Here is a 25,668-nt window from a genome sequence, read left to right on the forward strand (position 1 = left end):
AAGCAAAGTATAAAGCAAATTCCTCACTTATTAGAGTGTGGTTTAGGGGGAAAAACAGCAAATTAATTGTCTGGTTAATGTGAAAATCAGGCACTACCTTAGATAAGAAACCGGGATCAGGCCTGAGACCTACCTTGTCCTTATGAAAAGGTGGATCAGATATAAGTTCATTCACTCTCCTGGCCAGTGTGATGGTGATAATGAAGACTGTTTTGATAGATAAATGATACAGTGAACAGGCAGCCAAGTGTTAAACGATGTCCTTGCCATTCTTAAAATTGACTGGTCATCAGTAATGTGTGTGTGTTTTGGAGGCGCATCTACTATATCCCTTGTAGCAAACAGGTCAATTGTCGGGATGATCAGGTCGTGAAGATGACCAGAAGGACATTTGCCTTCAGGGACCACTCGTGATTCAGGGAAAAATACCTGTTGAGATGGTCCATGAGATAATTCCAAACTCTGGTCAAGTGATGGCTATCAGAGTAATGTTCTCCTCGATGCAGAACTGCCAGTCTGATCGCCTTTAGACAGAGCAATCTGGTGTGTGCTCCCCGTTTGTTTGTTCACCTAGTACGTCGTGGTGGTATTGTCAGTAAATATGTGAACCACTGAGTCTCTGATACAGCTGCAAAATGTGTGACAGGCATTATATATGGCCCAAAGCTCCAGCGCATTGATATGGAATGAGGCCTCCAGCTCTGACCACAGTCCCTGTACTTTTCCTTGGCGCAGTTGCCAGATAATGGCTCCTCTGTTTCTTTGGAGAGGTGCCTGCTCTGGAATGTGAAGCATCAGCACTTTGGGAACCCAAAGGCAATCTTTGACCTAATGAGAGCCTTGGTACCAAAGCAGGTGCTGCTTCATGTGAAGGTCTGGAGCCACTTGGGTCTGTTTTGTGAACAATCTGCAGACTGCACAACAGTCTTTCACATGGGCCTGGCTGAGACAAAGCAAGCACCACACATGGGAACCACTCTTGGGGTTCACTCCTCCACATGAAAAATGTTTAAACCATGGTGAGGGCATCACCAAGGAAAACTGAACTACAGAACTAACACTAAAAGGTATTAACTATATACAACAACACAAAACTACACTAGTGAGAGGTGGTTAGGTTAAGACCACACAGAGCTCTAACTCCAGACACGGGAGGGGTAAGAAGAAACTGAGGGAGGGTTGGGGTGCTGCCGCCTTAAATAGCCAGAGGAGGGGCTACAGCCATGAGGCATGAGCACTGCTCCTCTTTGGGTGCTGATAGGTAAAATTTCTCCAGCTCCGGTGCACTGGGTGCACAGACACCTAAGTGGAATGCACAGCTACATCTACTCAAAGAAGAAAATCCAGCACTGAGAAGAGAAAGAAGCTTGAGAGCAGCATTTCAGAGAATGGTCCCTGATGAGTATTTTAAAAAAAAAAAATAGCCTCAAAGATAAATGCTGAGAACACATGAGGTAAAGTAAAAAGAGGATCTTCCCTGTTTACCAAAAACCATCAGAGATGTTTAAAAATGAAAATGGTGAATCGCTGCATTCTGTTGATCCCCCGGGCACAGATTTTTCAGTGGTTTGCTAGATAGGTGAGACATCTAGGATATCTTCTTATAGAACTGAACTGTCCTGGATAATAGGAAAAATCAAACCTTTAATAAGAATTAACTAACACACATTGAGAGAAACTAGAAAAATATAATTTATCACTGGAAAATATGTTTAATTATGGACTTATTGGTTGCTTGCTGAAAATACAATACAGCAGACTCACTTTCTCTTCTTTGCGCAGTGGTGGTGGTATTATATATAAATCAATAATTAATGAAAAATAATCATTTTCTGGAGCTCAAATTCAAAACAACAAAGAGAAACATTCCATGCTGTTTAAAGAAAATATACTACTGTTTCCTCTAAACTAACACCATACAAAGAAACAAACATACAGGTTTTAAAGTTAAAATTTTTAATAAATGTATTTATCTATAGCAGGCATAAATATTTGCATTGTGTGATTATATTGGCAGGCTGCAAACTATACAAGATTTAGCAATCATACAAAGATATGTGAACACTGTATTTATAAAAATCATCATTTAACATTAGCAGACTAAGTTCTTAGTAAAACTGCATGTTTACAGTTCAAGCTCAAGAACTTGGATGGACAGGAGTGCAACACTTAAGTTACTATTTTCATATACATGGACTCTCTTAGCCCATGTGTAAGAGAAACAAAGACCAGATAGAACCACAAAGTACTGCTCAAATGTGGAAATAGAAAATTTTGAACTGCTAACCAGCACTAATTAATATACATGTTTTTTACGAAAGGTTACAAAGAAGCATACATTACTACTATTATTTTTATAAAAGTATTAGAAAATAAGGAAAAGAGTTTTAAGAAGTTCTTTTTCCAGGACTTATGGCAACTTTTACATCTCACATCTGATTCCTGATTCATTTAGAGGGAGAGAGACTACTTGTATCATGAATGCATATTGTATACATATTGTATAGTTTTAATAAAAAAAATCCAGTTATAAATCTCAACTTTTTATCAATGAAAACTTAAAACTCAGGGCTGCATGCCACTCTCAGGTGCAAACGACTCACTTTGAAGATAACTAGAGTTGTGCTTGTATATCCAGACAGATAATTTGGCTTTAGTTGCTTATAGCCTAACGGTTCTGTGTGGTAACACTTATAAAGTGGTGCAATTCTCCTCAATCATGGTAACAAAATCCACAAGACTAGTGAAAATGGAAATTGTTAAACTACATAACTTAGGAGGAAAACATTCCAAGCTATAGTCACATTTTTTAATATATTTTTTAACCTTAAGGCCTGGAAAAGACTTTATAGAGCCCTTAATTGTATGTAATACCGTAGTTGTGTAGAATGGATGTTAGATCTTTTGACATAAATATATTTCACTAATGTCTCTTGCATATTTTATGACTACAGTACCCCACTTTTTATAGGGTTTAGTCATTTGGATACAACATTACTATTTAAAAAAAAACTATCAAATTTGTTGCTCTTAATTCCATGTTTTGGTTTGTCAATGATTACTACTGTTATTTTGAATCAAGTTAAAAAACATACAATGTTTTTTCTGAGACACCAAACTAGCTATTTTCTCAAAAGAAGAAAATTTATGTTCATACAGGGAAGATGATAATGTGCTACAATAATTGTTTATAGTATACTTTACTACTATTTTAACACTATAGTAGACAAAATCAAAATGCAGACATTAAAATATGTCTGAAATTTAATAAAATTTGTTAATAAAATTAATATATTCTTTTCCACTGAATACAGAATGGCTGAAGTGTAGCAATGCAATCAAGATTGGAAGCAGGTGCAGTAATAGGAGTCTAGGAGAAAGGATGATATAGGGGGAATATGCAGTCTGTTGGTCAAGAGAGGGGCCCGAGAAAACCAGGGCAAGATAGGATCCTGGAAACTAGGAAAGCAGGAGGAAGTCTACAAATGCATTTTCCAAAATTCTGGAATATGATGGAATTGACACTCTTTCCAGATTCTTTGAGTAAGGATCTTTGCTGGTTTAAAATATCAAAATAGTTTATAATTTAGAGAACTATAGCATAAAGAATGGAAAAAACTGCAATCCATTAAAACAGGAGCTTGAGCACAGCTATACATAGTCTTTGAAGATCTAGTTTAAGAGCTGGGCATTTGAAATAGAGAAAATTTTTAAGTTCTCTAGGGACTTATTAGGTGATCAGGATGAAGACAGGATTTGCACAACATTATTTTATTAGCAGAGTACATCAGGAAAATATAAGTTGGTGATAATCAAACCCATCAAACAAAAGAAAGCTCCAAATAGAGAGGAATGATTTCAAAATAAGAGAACAAAAAGGTTATACAAATGAGTATGTACAAAGAAGACATCAGTTGTGAGAGAGGCCAAACGCAGAAATTCAAGGAGTGGATTTGTAGAAAATATAGGAAGAAAGAATGAAATGGTATTCAAGAGAGGATCATGATAAGGCTCTTGATCCAGTTGTATTGTATAAGTTTAGAAGTAGTAGTGGTAAGAAGCAGGGATTGAGTAAAATTTGTATTATCTGGTATTCAGCTAAAGATATTACCAACAATCGAACAAGGCAATATATTCACTATTATTTTGGTAACTTGAATAAATATTCCTGGTGTATGTTTCATGTTTTCTGTACTACAAAAGATATATGAGAGGAGTAACACACAATCATCCTCATAGTTTGGAACTTGTTTATATTCTTTTGATTCAATTTACATTCAATATAGCAAAGAATAAAATATTCTGGGGGAAATCACAATAATATTACAATATATTTTGTAACCAGTTGAAAGGTTAAACACCACAGCAGGAAAACTTGGTATGCATGAAATGAATTGTAGTTTGACAAGCCATTTACGTTAGCTTTACAACAAAGCAATGTTCTGGATAGCTCAAACAGCACCAGCAATTTCAGGAGGATTAAATTCCCTATGCACATTCCAAACAGTGGTTTGGAAATAACACCTTGGCAGCAGATACCACATGCATCAGCCCTTCCATAGTCTTCAAAATCTGGAATAGACATATACCACTATGCAGTTCCCTTTCACCTCTTCTGTCCACTAATCTATAGATTTTATTTTTCAAGTCATCCTCATATATTACTATCCACACATCCTAACAGCAAATTGAAAAAAACCCTACCCAATATGACATCACAGTAGGCTTTTCTTTATTGAAGTCCAGCTGCCACTTACATTTATTCCAATTGGATATTAAACTTTTTTTAAAAATTGTTTCATTAGGTGAGAAAAGGCAAATGTGAATTAAGTCAATATTACTTTTGTTAAATTATTTTAATATGAACATGATTTTTATATAAAATTTGATTAGTTGAGCAGTCTTCTAAAATTTATTAGTTTGTTTTGCATGCAATACTATGTAACCCTAGGAATACTCTTGCATTGAACAATACTCTTAAAACCTCAGGGTATGCTTCATTATGCAAGTATTCCAACTCCACTCATATAGTTAAAATAAGGTCCGACTACTCACAGCATAATTCCAAAGATTTATCTGTTTCTCCTCTCCCCAGATTATCACTTCCTTTGATAGACTGACCTGTTCTTTTTTTATGAATGGCAATGTGTGTGTCATGGGGATCTGAAGCTTTTGCTAAATATGAGTGGCATACAAAAGAATTTACTATATTTTAAGTTTATCATGAACTGTTCATTTATATAAAAAAATAAAGGAAATAATTCCGTGGTATTTATCAATAAAGAGCCCCTCTAAGATTAAATATCTGAGTTAGACATTTCTGGTCAGCAGTCATTCTGAATTTTCTTCAATCTGTCGGAGTAAGTCTGCCTGACCTCTGATGAGTTCATTTTAATTTCAATATAACATAATATAATAGTGGCTGACATCTATGTGAAAACTGATGGGAGAATTAGAGTTTGAGTACTGATCACCATCTCAAGATGTGCTCCATCTAAAATCACACAAATTATTCTCGAGCTCAGTTTCTGTAGCAGACATGAAAGAATCAGACATAAGACAACTGCATGTTTATACTGTATTTGTAAGGAATCAGGTATTTAGATTTAGGTGTCTATAATTTCGTAAGTTAGAAACCCAGCAAGCCAAAAGTTGGTAGAATTATTTTTTTTTTAATCACCAGACTATTTTACCTGACTGACTGACTGATTACTCAATTAAAATTTAATTATGATTATATATTACACAGGCAGAATGAAGCTATTACAAACTCTCTCTCTCTTTTTTTTTTTTGGCTGATAATCAAACAGTTTCGCATGTTAAATAGCAATTAAAATGCAATAGCCAGAACTGTGCATTCCATGTTTTCTGTGTCTTGGAACTTCTCCAGTGATTACAACTTTGGATGACTTTCTCTCACTTCTTCCAGTTTAGAAAGGATCCACTGTGGGAGTTAAGAGAAAAAAAAAAAGTTCCTTTAGTAAAAAGTGTGCCATGCAGTAGAAAATTTGGCTGGGATGGCCAGACATGTCACCACTTAATACCTGGTCCTAATCAAATCTTAACATTATGCAAAATTCATAATCTACAATAGTATTTCCCTGTCTTTAAACTGTCATTTGAACTTCAAACTCCAATCTCCCACATGACAACATATGGAACTACTGCTAAGACATCTGGCTAGAATAAGATTCCAATTTCTTAATCTGCAGTTAGGGTTGCCACCAGTCTGCCACCTGGACAGTTCAGTTTTTGGCTTCTGCATCCGGGTGCCATATCTGAACAATAACATTTTAGAAAAGTAATAATTACCACTGTGTTGCATATATCCTGGAGAGACATTATTCATTTATATTATCCAAGCATTCTAGGCAAGTCACAGAACAGAGACTGACAAGGTCCCTGTCACTAAACAATTATAATTAAATTTTAGAGGTGACAAAAAGAATGAAGATGACAGAGTTGGCAGAGGGTGGAACCAGCAAAATTGAGTCTTGCTGTAATATGATCATATTATTAGTCAGTTTAGGCACAAACATGTTGGTTCTGTTAAGGTTTTTCTTTTTTTTTTAAAATGTATTTAAAATCAGGAAAATAAATATACTAGTAAGTTAATGAACACAGTGTGGATAAATTAGTTTTCAGAAGGAATTTAAATAAGAGGATATTGGCACGGCAGATCGGAGTGGGAAAGGCATTCCCTGTATCACGGTGAGTATGAAAAAAAAAAAAGATAAAGTCTCCTGGAAGAAAGAAACAAACAGTGTATCAAGGCTGATAAGAGGCCAGGTTTGATAAATAAATAGGACTGGAGTTATGTGCTGCTCTGTGCCTCAGTTTCCCCATCTGTAAATTGAAGACACTCAAATTCCAAGGCCATAAGGCACCATTGCGATCATCTAGTTTGACTTCCTGTATGACATAGACCATAGAACTTCCCCAAAATAATTCCCAGAGCCTGTATTTTTGAAAAACATCCAGTCTTGATTTAAAAAATATCATTGATGGAGAATCTACCATGAACCTGGGTAACTGGTTCCAATAGTTAACTACTATCACTGTTAAAAATATACATCTTTTTTCCAGTCTGAATTTGGCTAGCTTCAACTTCCAGTCCCTACACAGTTCTATGTTATGAAGAACCCATTTATTAAATATTTGTTCCCCATAAAGGTAACTTCACCATCCCCTTTTTACCTAAATAGATTGAGCTCCTTGTGTTTATCGCTATAAGGCAAGTTTTCTAATCCTTTAATCATTGCTCGTGGCTCTTCTCTGAACCCTCTCCAATTTTTCAACATACTTCATGAATTGTGGACATAGCATTCCAGCAACAGTCACACCATACTGGCCTCTTTTGTAAAGTGCTTTTAGATCCACTGATGAAAAAGTACTATTTAAGAGCTAGTTATTACATTACATAGGCCCTTAAAGGTGAGACTAAGTATTTTAAATTTAATGCAATAGAGAAGATGAAAAGAGAGCTTAAAGTCAGCAGGTGACATGATCAGACTGATGGGCTAAGAAGATCTAGCCTGTTTTACTTAATTTTAGATTGGCACGTATTGAGAAATAGCTCCAGTGGAGGATATTAAAAAAGAAATGAACAAACAAAATTCTGGTTAATTTAATTGTGTGCCTGAGAGAGGTTATTTACCAGTAACTGTTGTTCTTTGGGAATTGCCTTTGTGGATTCATACTTGTGGAATCTGATGCCTTAGCAGAACTGCAGTGTCTACTGGGGAGACACAGAAGAAACCTTGTGTGGAAGTGATGTCTCTCTCTTCTACTGTATATAGGGGAATGCGCACATACACTCGTCTCAGTTTCTTCTCCCTAACCACAGAGTCCTGATGTTATATAGAACTCTAAGGTAGAGGTAGTGGTGGGGTGTGTGTGTGTGTGTGGGGGGGGGTGTTAACATAAATACACAACGGCAACTCCCAAAGAAGAACAGGTACTAGCAAGTAACTTCTCTTTCTTAAAGGGATTCTGTGTACTCCCACTTGTGGGAGTTTACAAGCAGTGCCTCATCTGGAGGATAGTAAGCAAGGATTTCTAAGATAAATATGAACTGTAGCACTGCCTCATACCCCAAACTGGGCATCAGACTGTGATACTAAATCTAGTGAGCAGTGTCTGGTACAAGTCTGCACTGACCTCTAACTTTCTGCTTTGTATATCTATCTTTGGGGAACTTGTGTGGTGGCTTTCATGAAGTGGGTCTTTAAAGAAGATGGTACTGGTTTCCCAAGTAAGATGTAATACATTAGACAGCAGGTTGTCCTCCACACTGCGAGGTGGAGTGTCTCTGAGTTGGGGTGAAGAATCCTCCCTTACTTTTGAGACATCCAGTCTGGAAACAAAGGCAGCTATAATAGATCTGGATATCAGTACTGAGGAGGCCACCCTAGCGCTATTAGTATGTTTGTTCTGCTCAAAGTGATCAGAGAGGAATAATGTCACCTACAGTGAGCATCTTGAACTTGAATGTTCATATGTAGAGTAGGGCAGTTCTTCCGTTCTGCAAAGTTGAGATGTCACTTTTTCCCCATCCCAAAACAGTATGAAAAGTCACAATCTCAAATTTTCATAAATTTTCAGTGTAAATTAACAACAATTTCAAGATTAAATCCTTTTGAATAAAAAATGAGAATTTGTTATAAAAATGTCAAAATGGGATGTTCTGACACACTCTTTTCCAAAAACGGTTTTCAAATGAAGAGAGCTGTTGAAATCCTCTCTAAATTTTGTTTTCAACGAATCAACATTTTCTGTTGAAAAAATATTTCTTTGGAAAACTGTTTAAGTCTAGGTGACTTCATGTGCAGCTTTCAACCCTGCAATCAAAACTGCTGTTTAGAAGCCAGCATGGAGGGTTGCAAGGACATGCATTGAGGAATACTGCTCCTATAAGGCAGAAGTCAGTTAGCAATAGGTTTAGGAAATGGCTGATATTGCCTCTGGGACTGCATCCCTTGGTATTGTGAAGGAGCCTGACTTTGAGACATAATGCTGGGTAGGAAGACCTCATCTAACTCAAGGAAAAAACATGTGTAAATTTCAAGGAGCGGGCAGCAGCCTTAGTGGCCCTTGGATGTTCTCAAGGGCCTCATCACTGAAAAATTATGTATCAGAAGCAGGTGATCTGACATCATTGTTTCCGGCAGAAGAGTATTTGTCATTCTCCTCAATCATTCCTGAAACTGTCTCTGTCAGAGGTTAAACCGATGAAGCCACCTGATCTTCTGATCAGGTGTTATCTGTCTGTTCCTCCAAAGGAAACTTTTATGGTTCTCAAGAAGTCTCATCAAATATAGGGAGATCTTACAGAACTGAGGGATCTGGTGCCAGTATGTGACAGCAACAGAGGCTGTACTGGTGTTGGGTGAGGTACAGGTGCTTGGGAGAGTACACTGGAGCTGACCTTGTAGTCTCCAGAGGGCTTTCATAGAGTTCTTTATATAAGGTAACACGAGAAGCTAAAGAGGGCCCTTCCCTTTCCATGATGTCTTGATCTGAGGTGAGAAGATGACCAGGGTCTCAAGGCACAGTCAGAACTCATCTTTGAATGATACCCTGAAGCGGTTTCAGGTGAAATTTGGAGAAGTTGATGCAGGAACAGAGCCAAGCAGCAGAAATGCATGAGGTGGGATAGTGAGTAGCTTCAGTGGTGGATCTCAGGCAGGCATGAAGACTTCAAAGGTGTTATCAAGATCTGAACTGGTGAGAAGTCCAAGCTGGTTGTTGCCACGATGTGTGGCTCTGAAGGAGTGGGGAGAAAAGGTGACCGTGGTGCCATTTCTGTGTCTCAGAGGCTCCCATGGGTTGGAGAGTACAAGGAAGAAAAGGGTTGGCATTTCCTTTTTCTGTTCTTTTTACCTCTCTCATGATGAGATGTTTCCTCTTCTCCTCTGTTTTACCCTAACAGATATCTGCACTGACTTGTGATGTCAAGGCATCGGCACCAGAGGATAGTTCTGAAATTGGTTCTGAGGGCATTGGTGCCAAATGAAGAGTACACACAGAAATAGCTGCTTTCTGTATTTTGTGAAGGCCACTGAGGCCTTAATTAGCAGTGCCAGTTTGGTCTGTGGTATTGCTTTTGATTTAGCCAGTGCTGGCAGTGCCAAGTAAGGGATTATTCCCAATATAAGGCCTAAGACCTGTCTCAGGCCTAAGACAGCAGGTGGTGCTCAGGCTGGAGCAGCACAATGCATCTTGAGCTCTGTGTAAGAGCACCTGAGTGCAGAGGCTCAGTACCTAGCCCCTTGAAGGCTGTAGGAATTGAGAAGCCAGCTGAGCCTGGAACCCCAAGCAACTCTCCCTTCTAGTATGGGGAACGAAGGTGCAACAAACTTCACACAAGTTACCAAGACATAGAAGGCACTGGACATGGACCTTAGTCTCTGGTCTGATCATCAAGCAGGCAAGGAAGCAAACCTCTCAAAACCCTTACAGGGCTCGGGACTCACTTATGGTCCCCATGAGGGAACAGGAACAAGCTACAGGGTTCTCACAACAATGTTTCTGCTGGCCTCAGAGTATGGCCACCAACTCTTGCTGGTGGCCACTCTGACAATTTTTCCTAAAATATTTAATTAACTTTAGGAAAAAACAAATTAATATGCACATATATGTGTACAAATAATTGTCATTTATTTATGTAGATTTTTTTTTCAGACTCAATAATAAAAATAACACATAGTTGTCTCTATTCTTTACTGGACCTAGACAGAATTGAAACACAAATAAGGTGTTCTGCACGTTCTTGTCTTTTGTTGTTTCTTTTGCTTTTTTTAGTTGCTTTTTTTTTTTTTAAAGACTTGCTGGGGAGCAAGTCTGCTGCTGCTGTGAAAAGTGATGTTTGTGTATTAATATCACTTTGTACAGTCTCCCAGCTAGCTACTAAATCTGCTATGAAAAGTGAAAATAACAAACACACAAATATTACTTTTCACAGTAGACTTACTCAGCCCTGACAAACCAGAGGACAAGTCAGTCCTGGATGAGGAAGTGGGTAGGGAGACAACGGGGCCAGGGGTGATAGAAGGAATGGATGGGGGACTGCAGGAGGTAGCAGTGGCTGAAGCCTATTACTTACTTCTGGCGCCCTGCACCCGGCAATGGACCCCAGCACGGAGATGGAGACCTAAACCCTATGCCTGGAGCCTGCCGCTCACCACCCTAGGGCATCCAGCATTTGTGTCCCTGCAAAGGGGTAGGGAACAATCCTGCTGGCGGCCTTGGGAGAGAGGCCGCTGCTTTACCCCTCTGAGCCCAATCATCAGCCAAGAGGCTGTGGCCTCAAGAAAAGCCCCTAGTGGATGCATTTGAGAAACACTCTATACCACTCTACACAAACTAACCACAAGAAAAGTAATAAGCTAGAATGAGAGAAGACCTATCTTAGGGATATGAAAATGAGTTCTGTTCACTGTCTGCGGTGAGAGCGAAAGAATTAAGGCACACACACATAGTGATGACAACAAGCTCATGTGAGATCACTCATGCACTCGATGAACACAGCTTTTTAAGGTAGTTTTACAGCTTGACATTAGGAGCACCCTATCTCACAACTGTGAATATGCAGAGGCACTAAAAGATGAATCTACGGTTCAGGAAAATAGGAATGAATCACATTGACCAGAACCAGATAGAGAAGTTCTGCAAGTTTCCTCCACATGGATTTGGCAGTTTACCAGTATTTCAAACTGACCTGTGTGTCTTGCTATTTAAACCAAACTAGTAGAATGGTTCTGTGATGCAAATAAATGCCGTCTAGGGACTGGGATGCATCCTCCAGTCTCATCTTCACTTATCTCCAAAGCTACACTGCATTTTGATTTCTATCAGTGAAAGACTAATACACTGAAACCCAGTATTTTAACTGGCTCTACTATATTATTTGTTGCTTACCACACACACTGTCAAATCAATAATCTTACAGAAAATAAAGTCTTACATGGGCCTAAGCAAGGAGATATTTTGCATTAGATCTGTGCATTTTTGAAAACTAAATACTAACTAGTTTATTGTTGGTCTCTGTTTGTTTAATAGCCATGCAGAGTTATTGGATTCTGATCAAATAAAGCAGCTTCATTACAAATGTGTTCCCCAAAAAAGTTCACTGTAAAAACTATAAATAATTGTGTGTAACGATGTGTAGAGGAGTTTTTTATTATGTGTTCTGAAATATTGTAATTCACTGCACAATAAATTAAAATAATGCAACTACAAATTTTCTACCCCTGCCCACTAAGACTTCAACTATTTAAGCTATGAGCACCGTAATCTATTCATGGGGGAAGTTTCACATTTCAGAGTATTGATTATAACTGGAGGAATGTTGTCGTCACGATTGATAAGTTAATATTTGTAAAATACTTTGATATGCATTATGTGAAGGCTAAATATTATTTTTAGGATGTATTTATAAGGGGAAAGCCAACTTACTTTTCATAAAATAAGTTTACTCTTCAAAATGAGTAACAGCACTTTTTTAATTATCTGACCTGAGAAAACATAGAAGCTGAAGCTGCAGTCCTCAGGGTCGTTCCCCTCAATAAACACTAAGCATGGAACAGTTCTTCCTTACCCTGTCAATGCTCCTATGAAGTCAGGCTTTTTAACAAAAGTATAGTAGTATTACTATAATTTAAATAGCAGTTGCTTGTATTTACCTTGGCGTCTTCTGGAGTCCTAAAATTAATTATTTTTCCAAACTCTTTGGCATGAAATACAGACTTAACTCGTTCCTACAAAACAAACAATTTTAAGTTAAGATATGACCTTAATTTTTCTAAAGTTAATGAATATATAATGCTTTCATACTCTAACTGCTCTACAAAAGTGACCTTCAAAGTGCAGTCTACATAATAAACAAAACTTTAATAAAAAAACTTACTTTACAGCGTTTCACTCTGTTTAATACACCGTAGTTAACGTCAAAAATTTATATCTATAAAATAATCTACTCTATCTGGGAAAGGCAGGTTAACAAAAGCAAAATGTGATGTGCTAAATTTTCTGTGTAATAATGGTCTAAACTACGTAAGAATCTGTGTGTACTGGAGCTAAATTTAACTGTTTCTTGACAGTTCTCTCATGTACAGACACAAATTTTCATGTACAGACTCACTTTCATAGTGAATTCCATTTTAGGATCAATCCTTCTTCTTGGTTGCTGCTCCCTTTAGGAGCATAGTCCATGGACAGGACATTACACTCCTTGACCCTTATTGTCAGACACTCAGCTGAATAAAAAAGGTATTCCTGAGTGAGTCCAAATCTCCCAAATTCCATTTCTCTCAGGAAGAGGATACCAGACCCTTTGCCAAGTAACTCTTGTGCGAGGGGCTCTACGGAGGGTATTTGGACTTACCCAGATAAAACCCTGATCTGGGAAGACAGGCTTTCCTGTTGTGTTCCAGGTGTTGAAGAGTAGTGACTCTCTTTTACTACAGTGTCTTCAGAGGAGCGTTAGCGCATGTAGCAGGGGGATGTAGGACCCCTAAGAAGCTGTATAGACTCTAAGAGTATGTCTACACTGCAATGTAAGACCAAGCTTAGATTCAGGTTTGAGCCCAACCCCCCCCCTTCCGTCTACACACAATTCTCTGGGACTCTGACTCAGACCTCGGGTTCTAGGACCCTGCAGTGGTGGAGGGTTTGAGCCAGAGTCAAGCCAGGACCCTCATGCTTTGAGTCCTATTGCTTTACAGCGTAGATACAGCCTCCCACTCACCTTTGACTCAGGCCCTGGGAATCCACCAAAAGTATCCTATACTACCATAATCTCTTTCTTTGTCCTCTCTATCCCAAGAATCTTCAATCAACTCCAGGGAAACAGAAGTAATGTGCCCCCCCTTGGTGCAGGGTCAGCTGCCTGGAGTCTCACTAACCCTGAGCTTATATTGCAGTGTAGACATATCCTAAGCCTCTTTATTTTGGCTGACTGAGGATCTGCAGAGTTGGAAGAAATTACTGCAGAGCTCTTTTTCTGTAATTCCTGAGAGGGTATTTTGTCTGATATGGCTGGTTCTACCACCCTGAGAGCAAGGGCAGCAAATACAGGAAAAGAGATCTGCAGGTGATCTGTTTAGGGTACAATCCTACCTGGGAAAATATTATTTTAATAAACATTTTGCCCAGGGAAGAAGAGTGGATGGATGGAAGTGAAAAAAAGGTGAATGGGGAGAAGGGAATGCCCCTTGCCATTGCCCAAAATTGACTTTAAAAATTTGGATATTGAAAAATTAAATTGGGAAAGCTGAGTTTCCATTTTGATCCACTAGCTAGAGGAAAGTTAGTATGGGATATGATCAAGCCCTCACAGACAAGTCTGAGCTACCTCCTGTAAATGTGTCAAAAGGTTACTTCAGAAAGAAAACTTAAGTGATACTTTCACATTTTGTTCTACTACTAGCCAGGCATCTACCCTACCTTGGCTTCAATGCGCAATCTTCTTCCATCAACAATGAATGGCTCTTTGGTAAACTCATCGTAAGTGTATTGCCACTCACATGTCGGCTGTCCAAATGTTCCTTTTGTCACAAACAAAACACCACTAAAAAGAGTAAAATATAATAAACAGTTCAAAAATGAAAGCAGAAAATAAAATGTTATGAAATACTTCCCCTCCCTGCACCAAAGAAATTAGGAACTAAATGTTAGGCACAGTGAAGTGGTCTTATTTCAGATAGTTTCCTACAAGCTACATGTAACAACCACATAGTACAACTTTTGAAAAGACACACAGGGACACTCAGGAAAGTTAATCCAAATTAACTTTTAATGTGCATTAGTTAAATTATATTAAACCCCTTTCTGGATGCTGTTATTCAAAGTTACAATGCCCTTAATTCGGTTTAGCATAATTTACTCTGGAGGTGAATTAAGGTAAATCAAATTAAGGCTACTTTAATTCTGAATAATAGCATCCACATAAAGGTTTAATGTGGTTTAACTAACACACTGCAAATTCATACCTTTAGTTAATTCGGATTAATCTCCCTAGATATCCTAATGTAGACAACTCTTAAATTCTGCAGGCTCCTGTGCCTATTTACAATAGCATCTATCAGCATCTTTCTTCTATGCCAAGGCAGCAACTCTATTTCTAACTTGATATTCTCAGAGGAAAAATAGTCCCCAGACAGAAAAAATTAAATGATTTATGCTCCACTATTAAATATTTTTGAGTCTTAGAAGAAAATTCCATTCCTTTATTACTGAGTATCTTTACTTAGATTCCAGTCTTGCAATGTGCTTTACGCAGGTGGATCCCTGAGTCCATATAGAATTCCACTGTCATCATCCTGACCAAATATTCAATTTATCTATCTCAGTTACAGAAAACATGAAAGCAAGTTAGTCATCCTTGGATTATAGAAGCTACACAAGTGAGGCATAGGATAATATATCCTTTGCCAAACTAGCAACGAAAGAGTCATAGATAATAGGATGCCAGATGCAATTTTTTTCTCTCTCTACACACACATATATATAAAAAAGACACACACAAAATCTCTATACATCCACAGGTGTGAACATATATGTATAATGTATATCTCCATATATCCACATGTGTAAACACATACTTGACAAAATGATAAAAAACAGTTGTTTATCTAAAATAATTATCACTCCAACAGTTTGGTGGTACATTTTAAAGTATTTGCTATTCAAAGAGAAAAGCCTTTACCATTTTGTTATCATTAACAAATCTGTACTATTGACCATGGCATGTGTAACATATCTGAGTTTTGCAAATCTTCCATTTTCAATTTGCTAGAAGAAAAAGAGAAAAAGTGTTATAGCATTCCATAAAATACATTAATTCATTTATTTATTTCCTGTTTATAACTCAATTTCTAATCAGAATGAAAATGGCTTACTATAACTGAACGCGACAGTGTACCTTCTATTCAATAAAGAGCTACCTATGAAAACAAATCAGAACGCAACTAAAATTTTTGTGATATTTTGCATTTGCCATGAAGATATGATCTTTAGACACAAGAGCTTTAGACAACTGTATGTGAAATTGATTTCTGTTAATATGGACAGGCAAATAAATGTAAGTTTCCACTGGGATCAGCCCCGTCCAAAGTTGCATACATCAGGAAAGTCTTGATTCCAAAACAGCTCTACAGAAGAATTTTGAACTCAATTTTTCCCATACCTACAGTGCACTGCAATATAATTAATTAATATTAATACGAAAAAAATAAATGGATTCCCAACATAACCATGCTATGATTCTTGGACTCTTTAAATTAGGATCAACTTGACTATCACTAACACATTAGAATCACTATCACTGGTAACTGAACTGAATTCAACTCTATAAAAGAATCCCAGATCATCTATAGGATCAGATTAGCTTCAGGACACTTCTTAGGTACTGGAGGTCACACGATGGGCAGCATGCTTTTGCATTCTCTATGCATTTTCCATAACATACATACTCATTTACAGTAGTTTGTGAATACTGTAGCTGAATCTTCTCACTATTCATGAGTGAACTGTATTTAAAATGGCAAATCCATGATATCAGACTCTTCAGTTTTAAATGCTGAGGCTCTGTAAACTTAGTACTACTTGTCAGTTCTGGAAGCCTGAACTTCAGAGGAATGAACAGCTATATAAAAATGTAAAACAGGTTTCTCCTTCAGCTTCAACTCTGGCACAGCTCCTTTTCTTGCAGTGACAATGTTCCAAAAGCATTCTGCTTAGCCTAAGAAATTTGTTCTAATTTAGATCCTGTGTTGCTGGGAAATAAGGACAAGAGCTGTTTACTTTCTCTTTTTTCCATTAGAGTGCATACAAACATCCCCTTTGTATTACTGGGTTTTTTTTTTTAATGGAAAATAGAACAGTTAACTAAAAAATAGTCCTTGAAATACTGTAGACACAGAAATTTCCAAAATCATTTGTAAGATTCATAGGTCAGTCCTCTCTCAAGTTAAAAGAATAGAGCCAAGCGGCCACTGTTGATTACCACTTGAAACCACTGTTAATGTAACAAAAAATAAATAAATAAAAAGTCCTACAGTGAGACTGGATATTTCTATTACAAGCAGCAGTGAAAAACATTTGACCTAACAGATTTTAAAAAATTATGTTTTGATGTGTATACAGTAACTTAACAATTGGGATATTTCCCAACAGACAATATTTTTGATTTACAGACAAAAATCATGCAATTCAATCGACAAGGAGAAAAATACATATGGACAATATACAATTCTGTGCACAAGAAACATTTAGAAGTTTCCATTAACTTATCAGTTATTACACTGGTTTAGAATTTTAGTGACTAATAAATTAATTATAAAATAACATCAGAACAATGAAAAGATGATCACCTAAATAAAAAGGCCCTCATTAACATTTGTTTATCCTTGTCAAGGTTCTAAGTTTATACCAGGAATTATTTTATTCAAGTATCTTCCATAGCTGCACCTAAGGACTGGACAAAAGAAACATTTAAAATATAATTTAAAATTAAAGAACTGAAAACTGAGCGCACACAGTCAACAACTCTTCAAATCCTGTGGTGAAATCCGGCCTTACTGAAGCCAATGGCAAAACTCTCGCTGATTTTAATAGGGGTAGGATTTCATGCTCACTGTTTTCCTAATAAAACTAAATTATTCCTTCATAAAGATTTGAATTTTACATTCTTTAGTTGTCTACAGTACAGTTTCATTACACATTTCTAAAAAAAGCCTTGTCCACGTTGGTCAAGGAGACCGTTCTACAAACTTGTTAGAAACAAAGAGACTTTAAAACACATTTCTAAGTGAGCTTAGCCTTTATCCTAATGTGGGTGGAGTACAGAAGAAAGAGGGCACAGGAATTTTCATGTCCATTTGGGCACTGACTTCTTTTAGGAAAAAAGAAGTATTTTTTAAACACGCATTTAGTGAAGTATTAAAACCCCTATGTAATTACGCAAAGCAGTCACAGCATTAACACATTAGTTTGCTGAGGTAAACTCTACAGGGAAGTGCAAGGATTACCTCAACCAGCTCACGTATTAAATGTACATCTTTTTACCTAATGTGGACATAGTTGTTGGTCTTTCCACTAAGACTATGTCTACACTACAAAGATAAGCTGACTTATGTTAGGTCGACTTACAGCCACACAGTAATTACTGCAGTGGCTGATGTCCCTATTACCATCCTTCTGTCGGCGGTGCATGTCCTCACCAGGAGCGCTTCCACTGACTGAAGAGAGGCAATGTGGGAGACTGAAATCCAGGGCTCTAAACTCCATGCTGCTCCCCACCAGAAGCCCAGCTGCCCCCCCAGGGGGATTCTCGCCTCCATGCTCCCAGTTGGAAGTGGGATGGTGGGGGAGCCATCAGGACTTCTCGCCTCCAAGCTCCCAGCTGGAACTGGGGGAAAGTCTGGGCTTCTTGCGTCCAGTGGGGAGATCTGCAACGGGAGTCCAGCATGGAACCAGGACCCTAGGGGGAAGCAGGACTCCCAGCAGGGAGCCCAGGAGGCAGCCCAGCCAGGAGCCTGGGCGACAGCCAAGCTTGGGGCGGATTCCAGGCAGCAGCAGAGCCATGAAATTGACAATTATGACAGCCAATAGCCGATGTAAGGAATGCAGTGTCTACACAGACACTGTGTCACCTTGAGTATACTGACATAAGCCTTATGCCTCTCGTTGAGGTGGTTTTATTATGTGAGGGGAGTTACATCAGCTGAGTTTTGTCGACAAAACTGTAGTGTAGACAAGGCCTAAGACTGTCATAGTTGGACAATCAGTACCTATTAAGGTGATGATTTATGCGATGTGGATGCCTATTCACTGGAAACTGAACTGAGGCAACCAATTTGTTTCACAGAGTAGACCAAAAAGCTATCAGAGGATGTCAACTTACCTCCACTGACCCCACTTAAAATTAAACCCTTGCCTAAAAGGCTTCATTATCAGACTTCCTCTTCCAGTGGGTAGAGTTTTTTTTTTAAACAGTACTGACACAGATACATTAAAAGCAACATCACTCTACATTGAAACCTATTTTTGGTAAACAATCAGAAAATATGTAGGAAACAATCTATACTTGAAGAGGATAGATGAGATAACAGCTATAGGTCTTTTCCATTTCTATCTTTACATCTAGTATCTTATAATTTCACTTACTTTTACAAAACTGCTGTGATTAACATTTTACTGGTGAGAATGCCATATTTAAATGTAGTGGAAGGTTTAACTCCCAATACTGACATGCATATATGTATTAAGAGGAAGAACGAGACATTACAACATTTAAAAAAAATCCCAATTTACCATTTTGATTCAAACTACGTATGAGAGATTCTATGGGTGCATGTTGGAGTAAAGTATTAACAGAGGAAAGCTCCTGAAATAAACTGAACTGTACCTATTGAGTGAGGAAACAAATATTTATTTAAAGGTGTGTTCTGCATTATTCAGTTATAAACAGTTTGGAGGACGATAGTATCCCAGAACACTATGATAAAGTAAAACTCTTAGTGGTGGAAGGATAAGAACTCTCAATGACTGTTTCACGGCTTTAAAGAAACAAACACTGAAGAAACATTTGCTAATGTTAAAGAAACTTTCTGTAGTTCTGGGTCTGAAACTATTCAATATTTTCATTAATGACATGGAGAATGAAGTGGAGAGTATGCTTATAAAATTTGTAGATGACAGCAGGCTGGAAGAGGTTGCAAGCACTTTGGAGGACAGAATTAGAATTCAAAACAACACTGACAAATTGGAAAATTGGTCAGAAATCAACAAGATGAAATTCAATAAAGATAAGTATAAAGTACTATAGTTAGAAGGAAAAAATCAAATGAACAGCTACAAAATGGGGAATAATGGGGCAAGGTAGTAGTACTGCTGAAAAGGATCTGAGGGTTACACACCACAAATTGCATGAGAGTCACCAAAGTGATACAGTTGCAAAAAAAAAAAAGCTAATATTCTGGGGCTCATTAACAGAAGTGTCATATATAAGACACAAGATACAATTGTCCCACTCTACTAGGCACTGGTGAAGTCTCAGCTGGAGTACTGTGTCCAATTTCAGGGGGACCACACTCTAGGAAAGATGTGGATAGACTAGAGAGAGTCCAGAGGAGAGCAGCAAAAATGGTAATATGTTTACAAAACCTATGAGGAAAGATTAAAATAAACTGGGCATGTTTAGTTTTGAGAAAAGAAGACTGAGGAGGGATCTGATATCAGTTAAGAGCTACTATAAAGAGGATGGTGATTAACTGTTTTCCATCTCCCCTGAAGATAGGCTTAATCTGCAGCATGGGAGATTTAGTTTAGATGTCAGGAATTTTTTTTGTAACTGTTAAGTGTAGATAAGTTCTGGAATAGGCTTCAAGGGAGGTTGTGGAATTTTCATCATTGGAGTGCAGGGGACTGGACTAGATGACCTCTTGAGGCCCTATGATTCTATGAGATATGAGCCTTTCCAGGCAGCACAGGTGGTTGTTGCTGACTGAAAAGGAGTGGGGCAAGAGGTGCAATTCTTAAAACCCAGGAGCCTGGGCATAATCTAAGTCCTGTTCTGAGAGTCTGGGGGATCCCCTGGGGTGAAGATTCTAACTACTTATCTAATTACAGAAACTACAAACAGTAACTTAAATATTTACAGGAAAGAACATTGAAGAGAATCCATTTTGGACACCAGAGGATTCCAACTCAAGTAATGTGTAGCAAGAAGGAATGGGAGAGGAGTTGGTCCGCACCACCTCTTATACTCTAGGTACGGAGGACAAGGAGACAAACTGCGCAGAAGTGGACCAATGGACATTACTTGCTAGAATTCTCTCTTCTCAAGCACATGGAGTACACAGTGGAATACCCACAGAAAAGCATTCGAAGAACCCGACAATTTGAGCAAACGTTTCATTGATTAGATGTAAAAAGAGGACAAAAATTATCTGTGAAACTAGACCCCCAGAAAACAAGTATCTAAAAATCGAAGCACAGGTTCACTTCCCACGCTGTGCATCTTATTCTTGCTAGTAGCAGAGATTACCCATACATATGCAGTTTCTGGCATATATGGTACCCCTGATCGGTAAAGGGGGAGACACACACACATACTTTTGGAGAGAGTGGTGCTTCTCATAGTTCTGAAAGCAGGAGATGGAGTAAGAATAGAGGCAGCAAAACTGCACTTTACTGTCTCTCTGCAATGTACGGATTGGCACCTCGCAATTGCCAACAGTATGTGTGATGCCCAATTAGGAGCTGGCCCACATACATTTGAATGATTTAAGAGCCATCTTAATTAAGTGAGGCAAAATGGGGGCGGGGGAGGATGGGGAACCATACAATTGCTAAAGATTAAATAGCAATTGTGAATCTGTTAGGCCACACTTCTTTGCACTCAGCTAACCAGCCATGCTAGCCGAACATATTGAAAAGTATGCTACCTGACAATCTTCTCAGTTCCTCTCCTCATTCATCACTAATGGGTAACGCCTTCCACTTGCAGAATCTGGAAGTGGTCCAGTGTTGTTGCTGGAGACTCCAGAACTATGCCCAGTCTTCAGCTCAGACCACCAGAAGAGTTCTTCCAAAGCTGCAGAAATACCCCACCAACAGATTACTAGAATTAAGATAACTTGGTATCCTAATAATTTTAAGGTTATTTATATAAATGTCTGAGTCCCCCTTTAGAGAAAAAAATTAAACTGTAAAAAATTGTACTCTGGTCATTTACCAACTACTAGGGTGGGCTGAATGAGGAGAGAAGTTGGTAACAGAAAGAAAATTACTAGGTAAGAAATTTGTCATTCTGCTGCACAGCTTTCCCTCCTCATACATCACGAATGGGAAATAACAAGCAGTGAATCACAGAAGTAGGGGAGAGGATGAAAAAAGTCTTTATTATTATTATAGTAGAACAACAGGCAAAGAGAATTTCACCCCAAAAAGCAAGAGCTTTGTAATTTAACGTTACTTGGGAGCCCATCCAATAACACCTTCTTACCTACTTTGCAAATCTCCCTTGAGGCTCAAACTTTTTCCACATAATACCACCAGGGATCTTGTAGAGGGAGACTTGATTCTCTCTTTGTGAATAGTTTCCCAGATATGCAGCATGCCAAGTGGTGCAGGATTTTAACATATTACCTACAGCAATGTTGAGGCCCTAAATGCGCTGGCATTTTGGATAGAATGAGATGAACCGAGTACAGTTGATGTGTGCACTCAATATGCTTGAGATGTATTTTTAAAGTGCTAGGAATGCCAATTTATACCACAACATTCCAAAGGGGTGCTAATGATTGGAACAAAATAATCAGAGGACCATTTCCCAGGAATTGTAGAAGGAATTTACATTGAACAGAAAGGTTTCTGGAGGTGTAAGAACATTTGATACATAACAATAGTAACGTGGTTCTTGTATGGATACAGAAACCAATTCTATACCCTGTCTTTCAGAGGTAATACCAACTATAAAGGCCTGCAACAGACTAAACTGTCATTCTGAATAATCCTGAAACTTGATGACACTCAGAGGGAAGTCTGATGTGCCTGCCTAAAGAATGGTGCTATGGCAGTTACCACCTCCTATAAGATGCTTGACTGTAGGACTCCATGCAACCATTCTGTAAAAATTTCAGTGTAGCACAGATCACTAGTTATATATTACTATTTGTACTGCAGTAGCATCTAGAGGTCAGGGCCCTACTGTGTAGGCTACTATACAAATAAAGAGACAGTCTGTGTTCCAGAAAGTTTTCTATTTCCCCCTTACACCAGAAATAATTTTGACCATCCCAATAAATGGAATTTCCTGATGCAATTCTGTTTGAATATTAAAAAGAACTGATCAATGAGGCTAATAGAGAAACTTTGCTGAACTACAAACCTCTCTTCTGATGACCAGATTGTTAATTGTAGGTTATCCAGGTCTGGATGAACAAGACAACCCTGCTTCAAGAAGTCTGGTGCTTTCTTCAGGTGGAATGGAGGTTCTATGGCTGTCTATCAACAGGGGACTAGGAGGATGACGTTGCCTCTCCCTTTTCCCTCTTTTCTATATCCTTTGTGTGAACAGTCTTAAAAATCAGCAGATTATTCAGAGCCCAGGGCTTGACTTCCATTTCCAAAACCAAGTTTGACCTCTGGGACTAGACCTTCCAAACCCCAAAGTAAACAGTAATGTTTCAATCATAAATCTCTAATGGGAAGCAGGAGGCAATTCTTCTGTGATCACCACATATCTACCCACTACATGGTTTCTTGAGCCTTCTAAAGTAACTGGTACTGGCAACTATTAGACAGGATCTGTATCTTTGAACATGGCACTGATTGGCATATTGTCCATGAACAGATATAAATTCATAAACTGCAATGTGTATCTTGCTGTGATTAACAGCCATTTTTTAGGACTCTGGGTGCAGAGGGTAGATCAAAAGGAAGAGTTTTGTACAAGAATTATGAGCTCTCATACACAAATGCTCCTTTTGTCTTTGTCACAGTGAGAATTTTGTTAGATTGAGAAGAAAATATATATAGGTTTTCTAGGGAGCTTCTTCTCCAGAATTTTAACTCTGATTGGGGAATAGTCCCTTCTTGAACACTCTTGATGGTGACTATGCTGGCTTTGACAGTGAGAGTAGAGGCCTCTTTGCTATCTCAGTTACTCTGCTGATTTTTCTCTTTCCCTGAACAGTTCCTCATCTGTAAATTTGCATGCCCAAGATATCAGTTTAGGATGACCCTATTGCTAACATGACTTCCTTGTAGCTACTGAATTAGGGACCACTGCTCTTGTGACAAGTCATATCAAGTGATTTGACCAGAATAGAACCAAAGGCCCCTCATTCCAAATCTTTGTCTGAATGGTTATAGCTGAGGCACTAAAATTGCTGTGCAATATGTCTTCACTCTTATTCTCCCTGGGGTCTTTTGGAAGAAAGTCACACCTTCAGAATGGAAGCAACTATGTCTTCCACTGGTGGGAATCCTGCTGCAACAACCTGAGGTTCACAGAACTTATGAAATTTCTTTATGTTTAACTCTTTTTTTGGATAGTGTGTTTGTGGTACTTCCCCTGGCTGTGTATGGGGAGAGGCAGCACACTACACATCATGGTGTAGGAACCCATAAACCAACTAGGGGTACTGGTACAGATAACCCTGATTGTGGGAACAGCTTGCTACACATCCCCAAGCACCTGAAAGGATGCCTGCCTGCTTTCTCATGCGGGCTAGGTCCATTTTCAGACTGACTTAGTATCATTGAGAGTAATACTCTGAGTAAAGCAGGGGTCATTTTGAACACGGAAAGGGATTTCTCACTAACCTCCCTGTATTCCCATTATAGTGCAGCTGTCAAGGAAATAGGTACTCACATGCCTCCCTTCTGATCAGTGTCTGGAATGCTTGTAACGTTTTAATGCAAGCTAGCTAATGGAAAGTGGGAAGGGTGGAGGGAGAGAGAGACCCCTTCCCACTCATCAGACTAAGCACTTTTCCCTGGCAGAGTACGGATCTGTGGGCTGAAAGCCAGACAGGCACAAGATCCATTAGACTGCAACCTGAAGCAGGGCTTCACAGGAGAAACATGCTTTTCTGCCCACACATACTGCAGGGTGGGAAAGAGCCTGACAGAGAGGCATTGTAAAACAGCCCCTCTGAATAGAAAAACCCCAGCAAAAATTCCCTCTCACCTCAAGAGTTAGAAGGCAAAGGAGAAAGGCTTTAAACCACAATTTTTACATGGTTTACTCATTAACAATACATATTGATAGTTTACAAAGGAGACACTTGCTTCTGCTTTTTCGGGACCTGAAATCTCTGGAATTTATCAGACTTACCCCTCATTGCTTGTTCAGGGGTTCTTCTCTCTGTGGGACTCTTCAAGCTCCTTGTTGAACCTCCCATGGTCGAGTCATGGCTTCAGGTCAAGGATCTACACACTTCTCCCACTCAAAACCCAAGGACCTGGCAGAGTGAGGGTTAGTAGCTTGTGGCAGCAGGGCAGCAGAAGCTTGCCTTCTCAAGCTCATATCCTAGCAGAGCCAGGGTCAATGGTTTCTGGCAGAAGGTCATAGCTTGCCCTCTAAGCATTCTGAAAAGCTGCCTAAACATCTCAGAGTTGGCTTGATGCCTGTACGGCTTCTCTGCTGCCGCAATGAAGGAGAGAGGAACCCATTCAAGAGGTGCTATTCCAGGGAAACCAGAGGCCTAATTCCTCACCTCAGAAAAGAGAGAGAGGAGCTAGAAGCTGAAATGAAGTCATCATTGCATGAAAACTAATTAAAAAAAATTAAACTTATAAAACAAAATGCTCATGAGAAACTGAACAGCCATTGTCTGGCAGCTGGAGGCAGAAAATCTGGTGGCTAGGAAGCACTTAGTCCTGGAGATCCCAGCAACAAAGGATCACCTCTGAATTCCACAGGTGAAAGTATTTTAGTGATGAATGAGAGAAGCTGTGCTATAGTAAATAGTTACAATATAGTAAACAAGTTAATTAAATGCACAGCAAGGCTTAAATCCAAGTTTATGTAGTTTGGTAACTTTAACTGTCTAAAGTAAGTCTTAGTAGCACCAAGTAAAAATCCTTCGTCACACTCATATCAAGCTGTTATAGCAACTAGAATATAGATTCCCTGTATAAACACAATCAGAAATT

At 38.6% G+C, this 25,668-nt stretch overlaps 1 protein-coding gene across 2 annotated transcripts in view; it reads right to left on the reverse strand.

The window, feature by feature from the left end:
- Positions 1 to 1,935: 1,935 nt before the first annotated feature.
- Positions 1,936 to 25,668, reverse strand: part of VPS13A (vacuolar protein sorting 13 homolog A) — a 332,822-nt gene continuing 309,089 nt past the window's right edge. For both annotated transcript variants that reach the window (XM_030566144.1, XM_030566145.1), the window contains 4 exons: positions 15,707 to 15,792; positions 14,446 to 14,569; positions 12,684 to 12,758; positions 1,936 to 5,944 (listed from right to left, as the gene is read on the reverse strand). In XM_030566144.1, coding sequence (XP_030422004.1) covers positions 5,894 to 5,944; positions 12,684 to 12,758; positions 14,446 to 14,569; positions 15,707 to 15,792 — 336 coding nt within the window. In that variant the 3' untranslated portion in view covers positions 1,936 to 5,893. The remainder of the gene's footprint in view (positions 5,945 to 12,683; positions 12,759 to 14,445; positions 14,570 to 15,706; positions 15,793 to 25,668) is intronic.

The sequence above is a fragment of the Gopherus evgoodei genome, chromosome 6 (genome assembly GCF_007399415.2).
Source record: "Gopherus evgoodei ecotype Sinaloan lineage chromosome 6, rGopEvg1_v1.p, whole genome shotgun sequence".
Classification (NCBI taxonomy): Eukaryota; Metazoa; Chordata; order Testudines; family Testudinidae; genus Gopherus; species Gopherus evgoodei.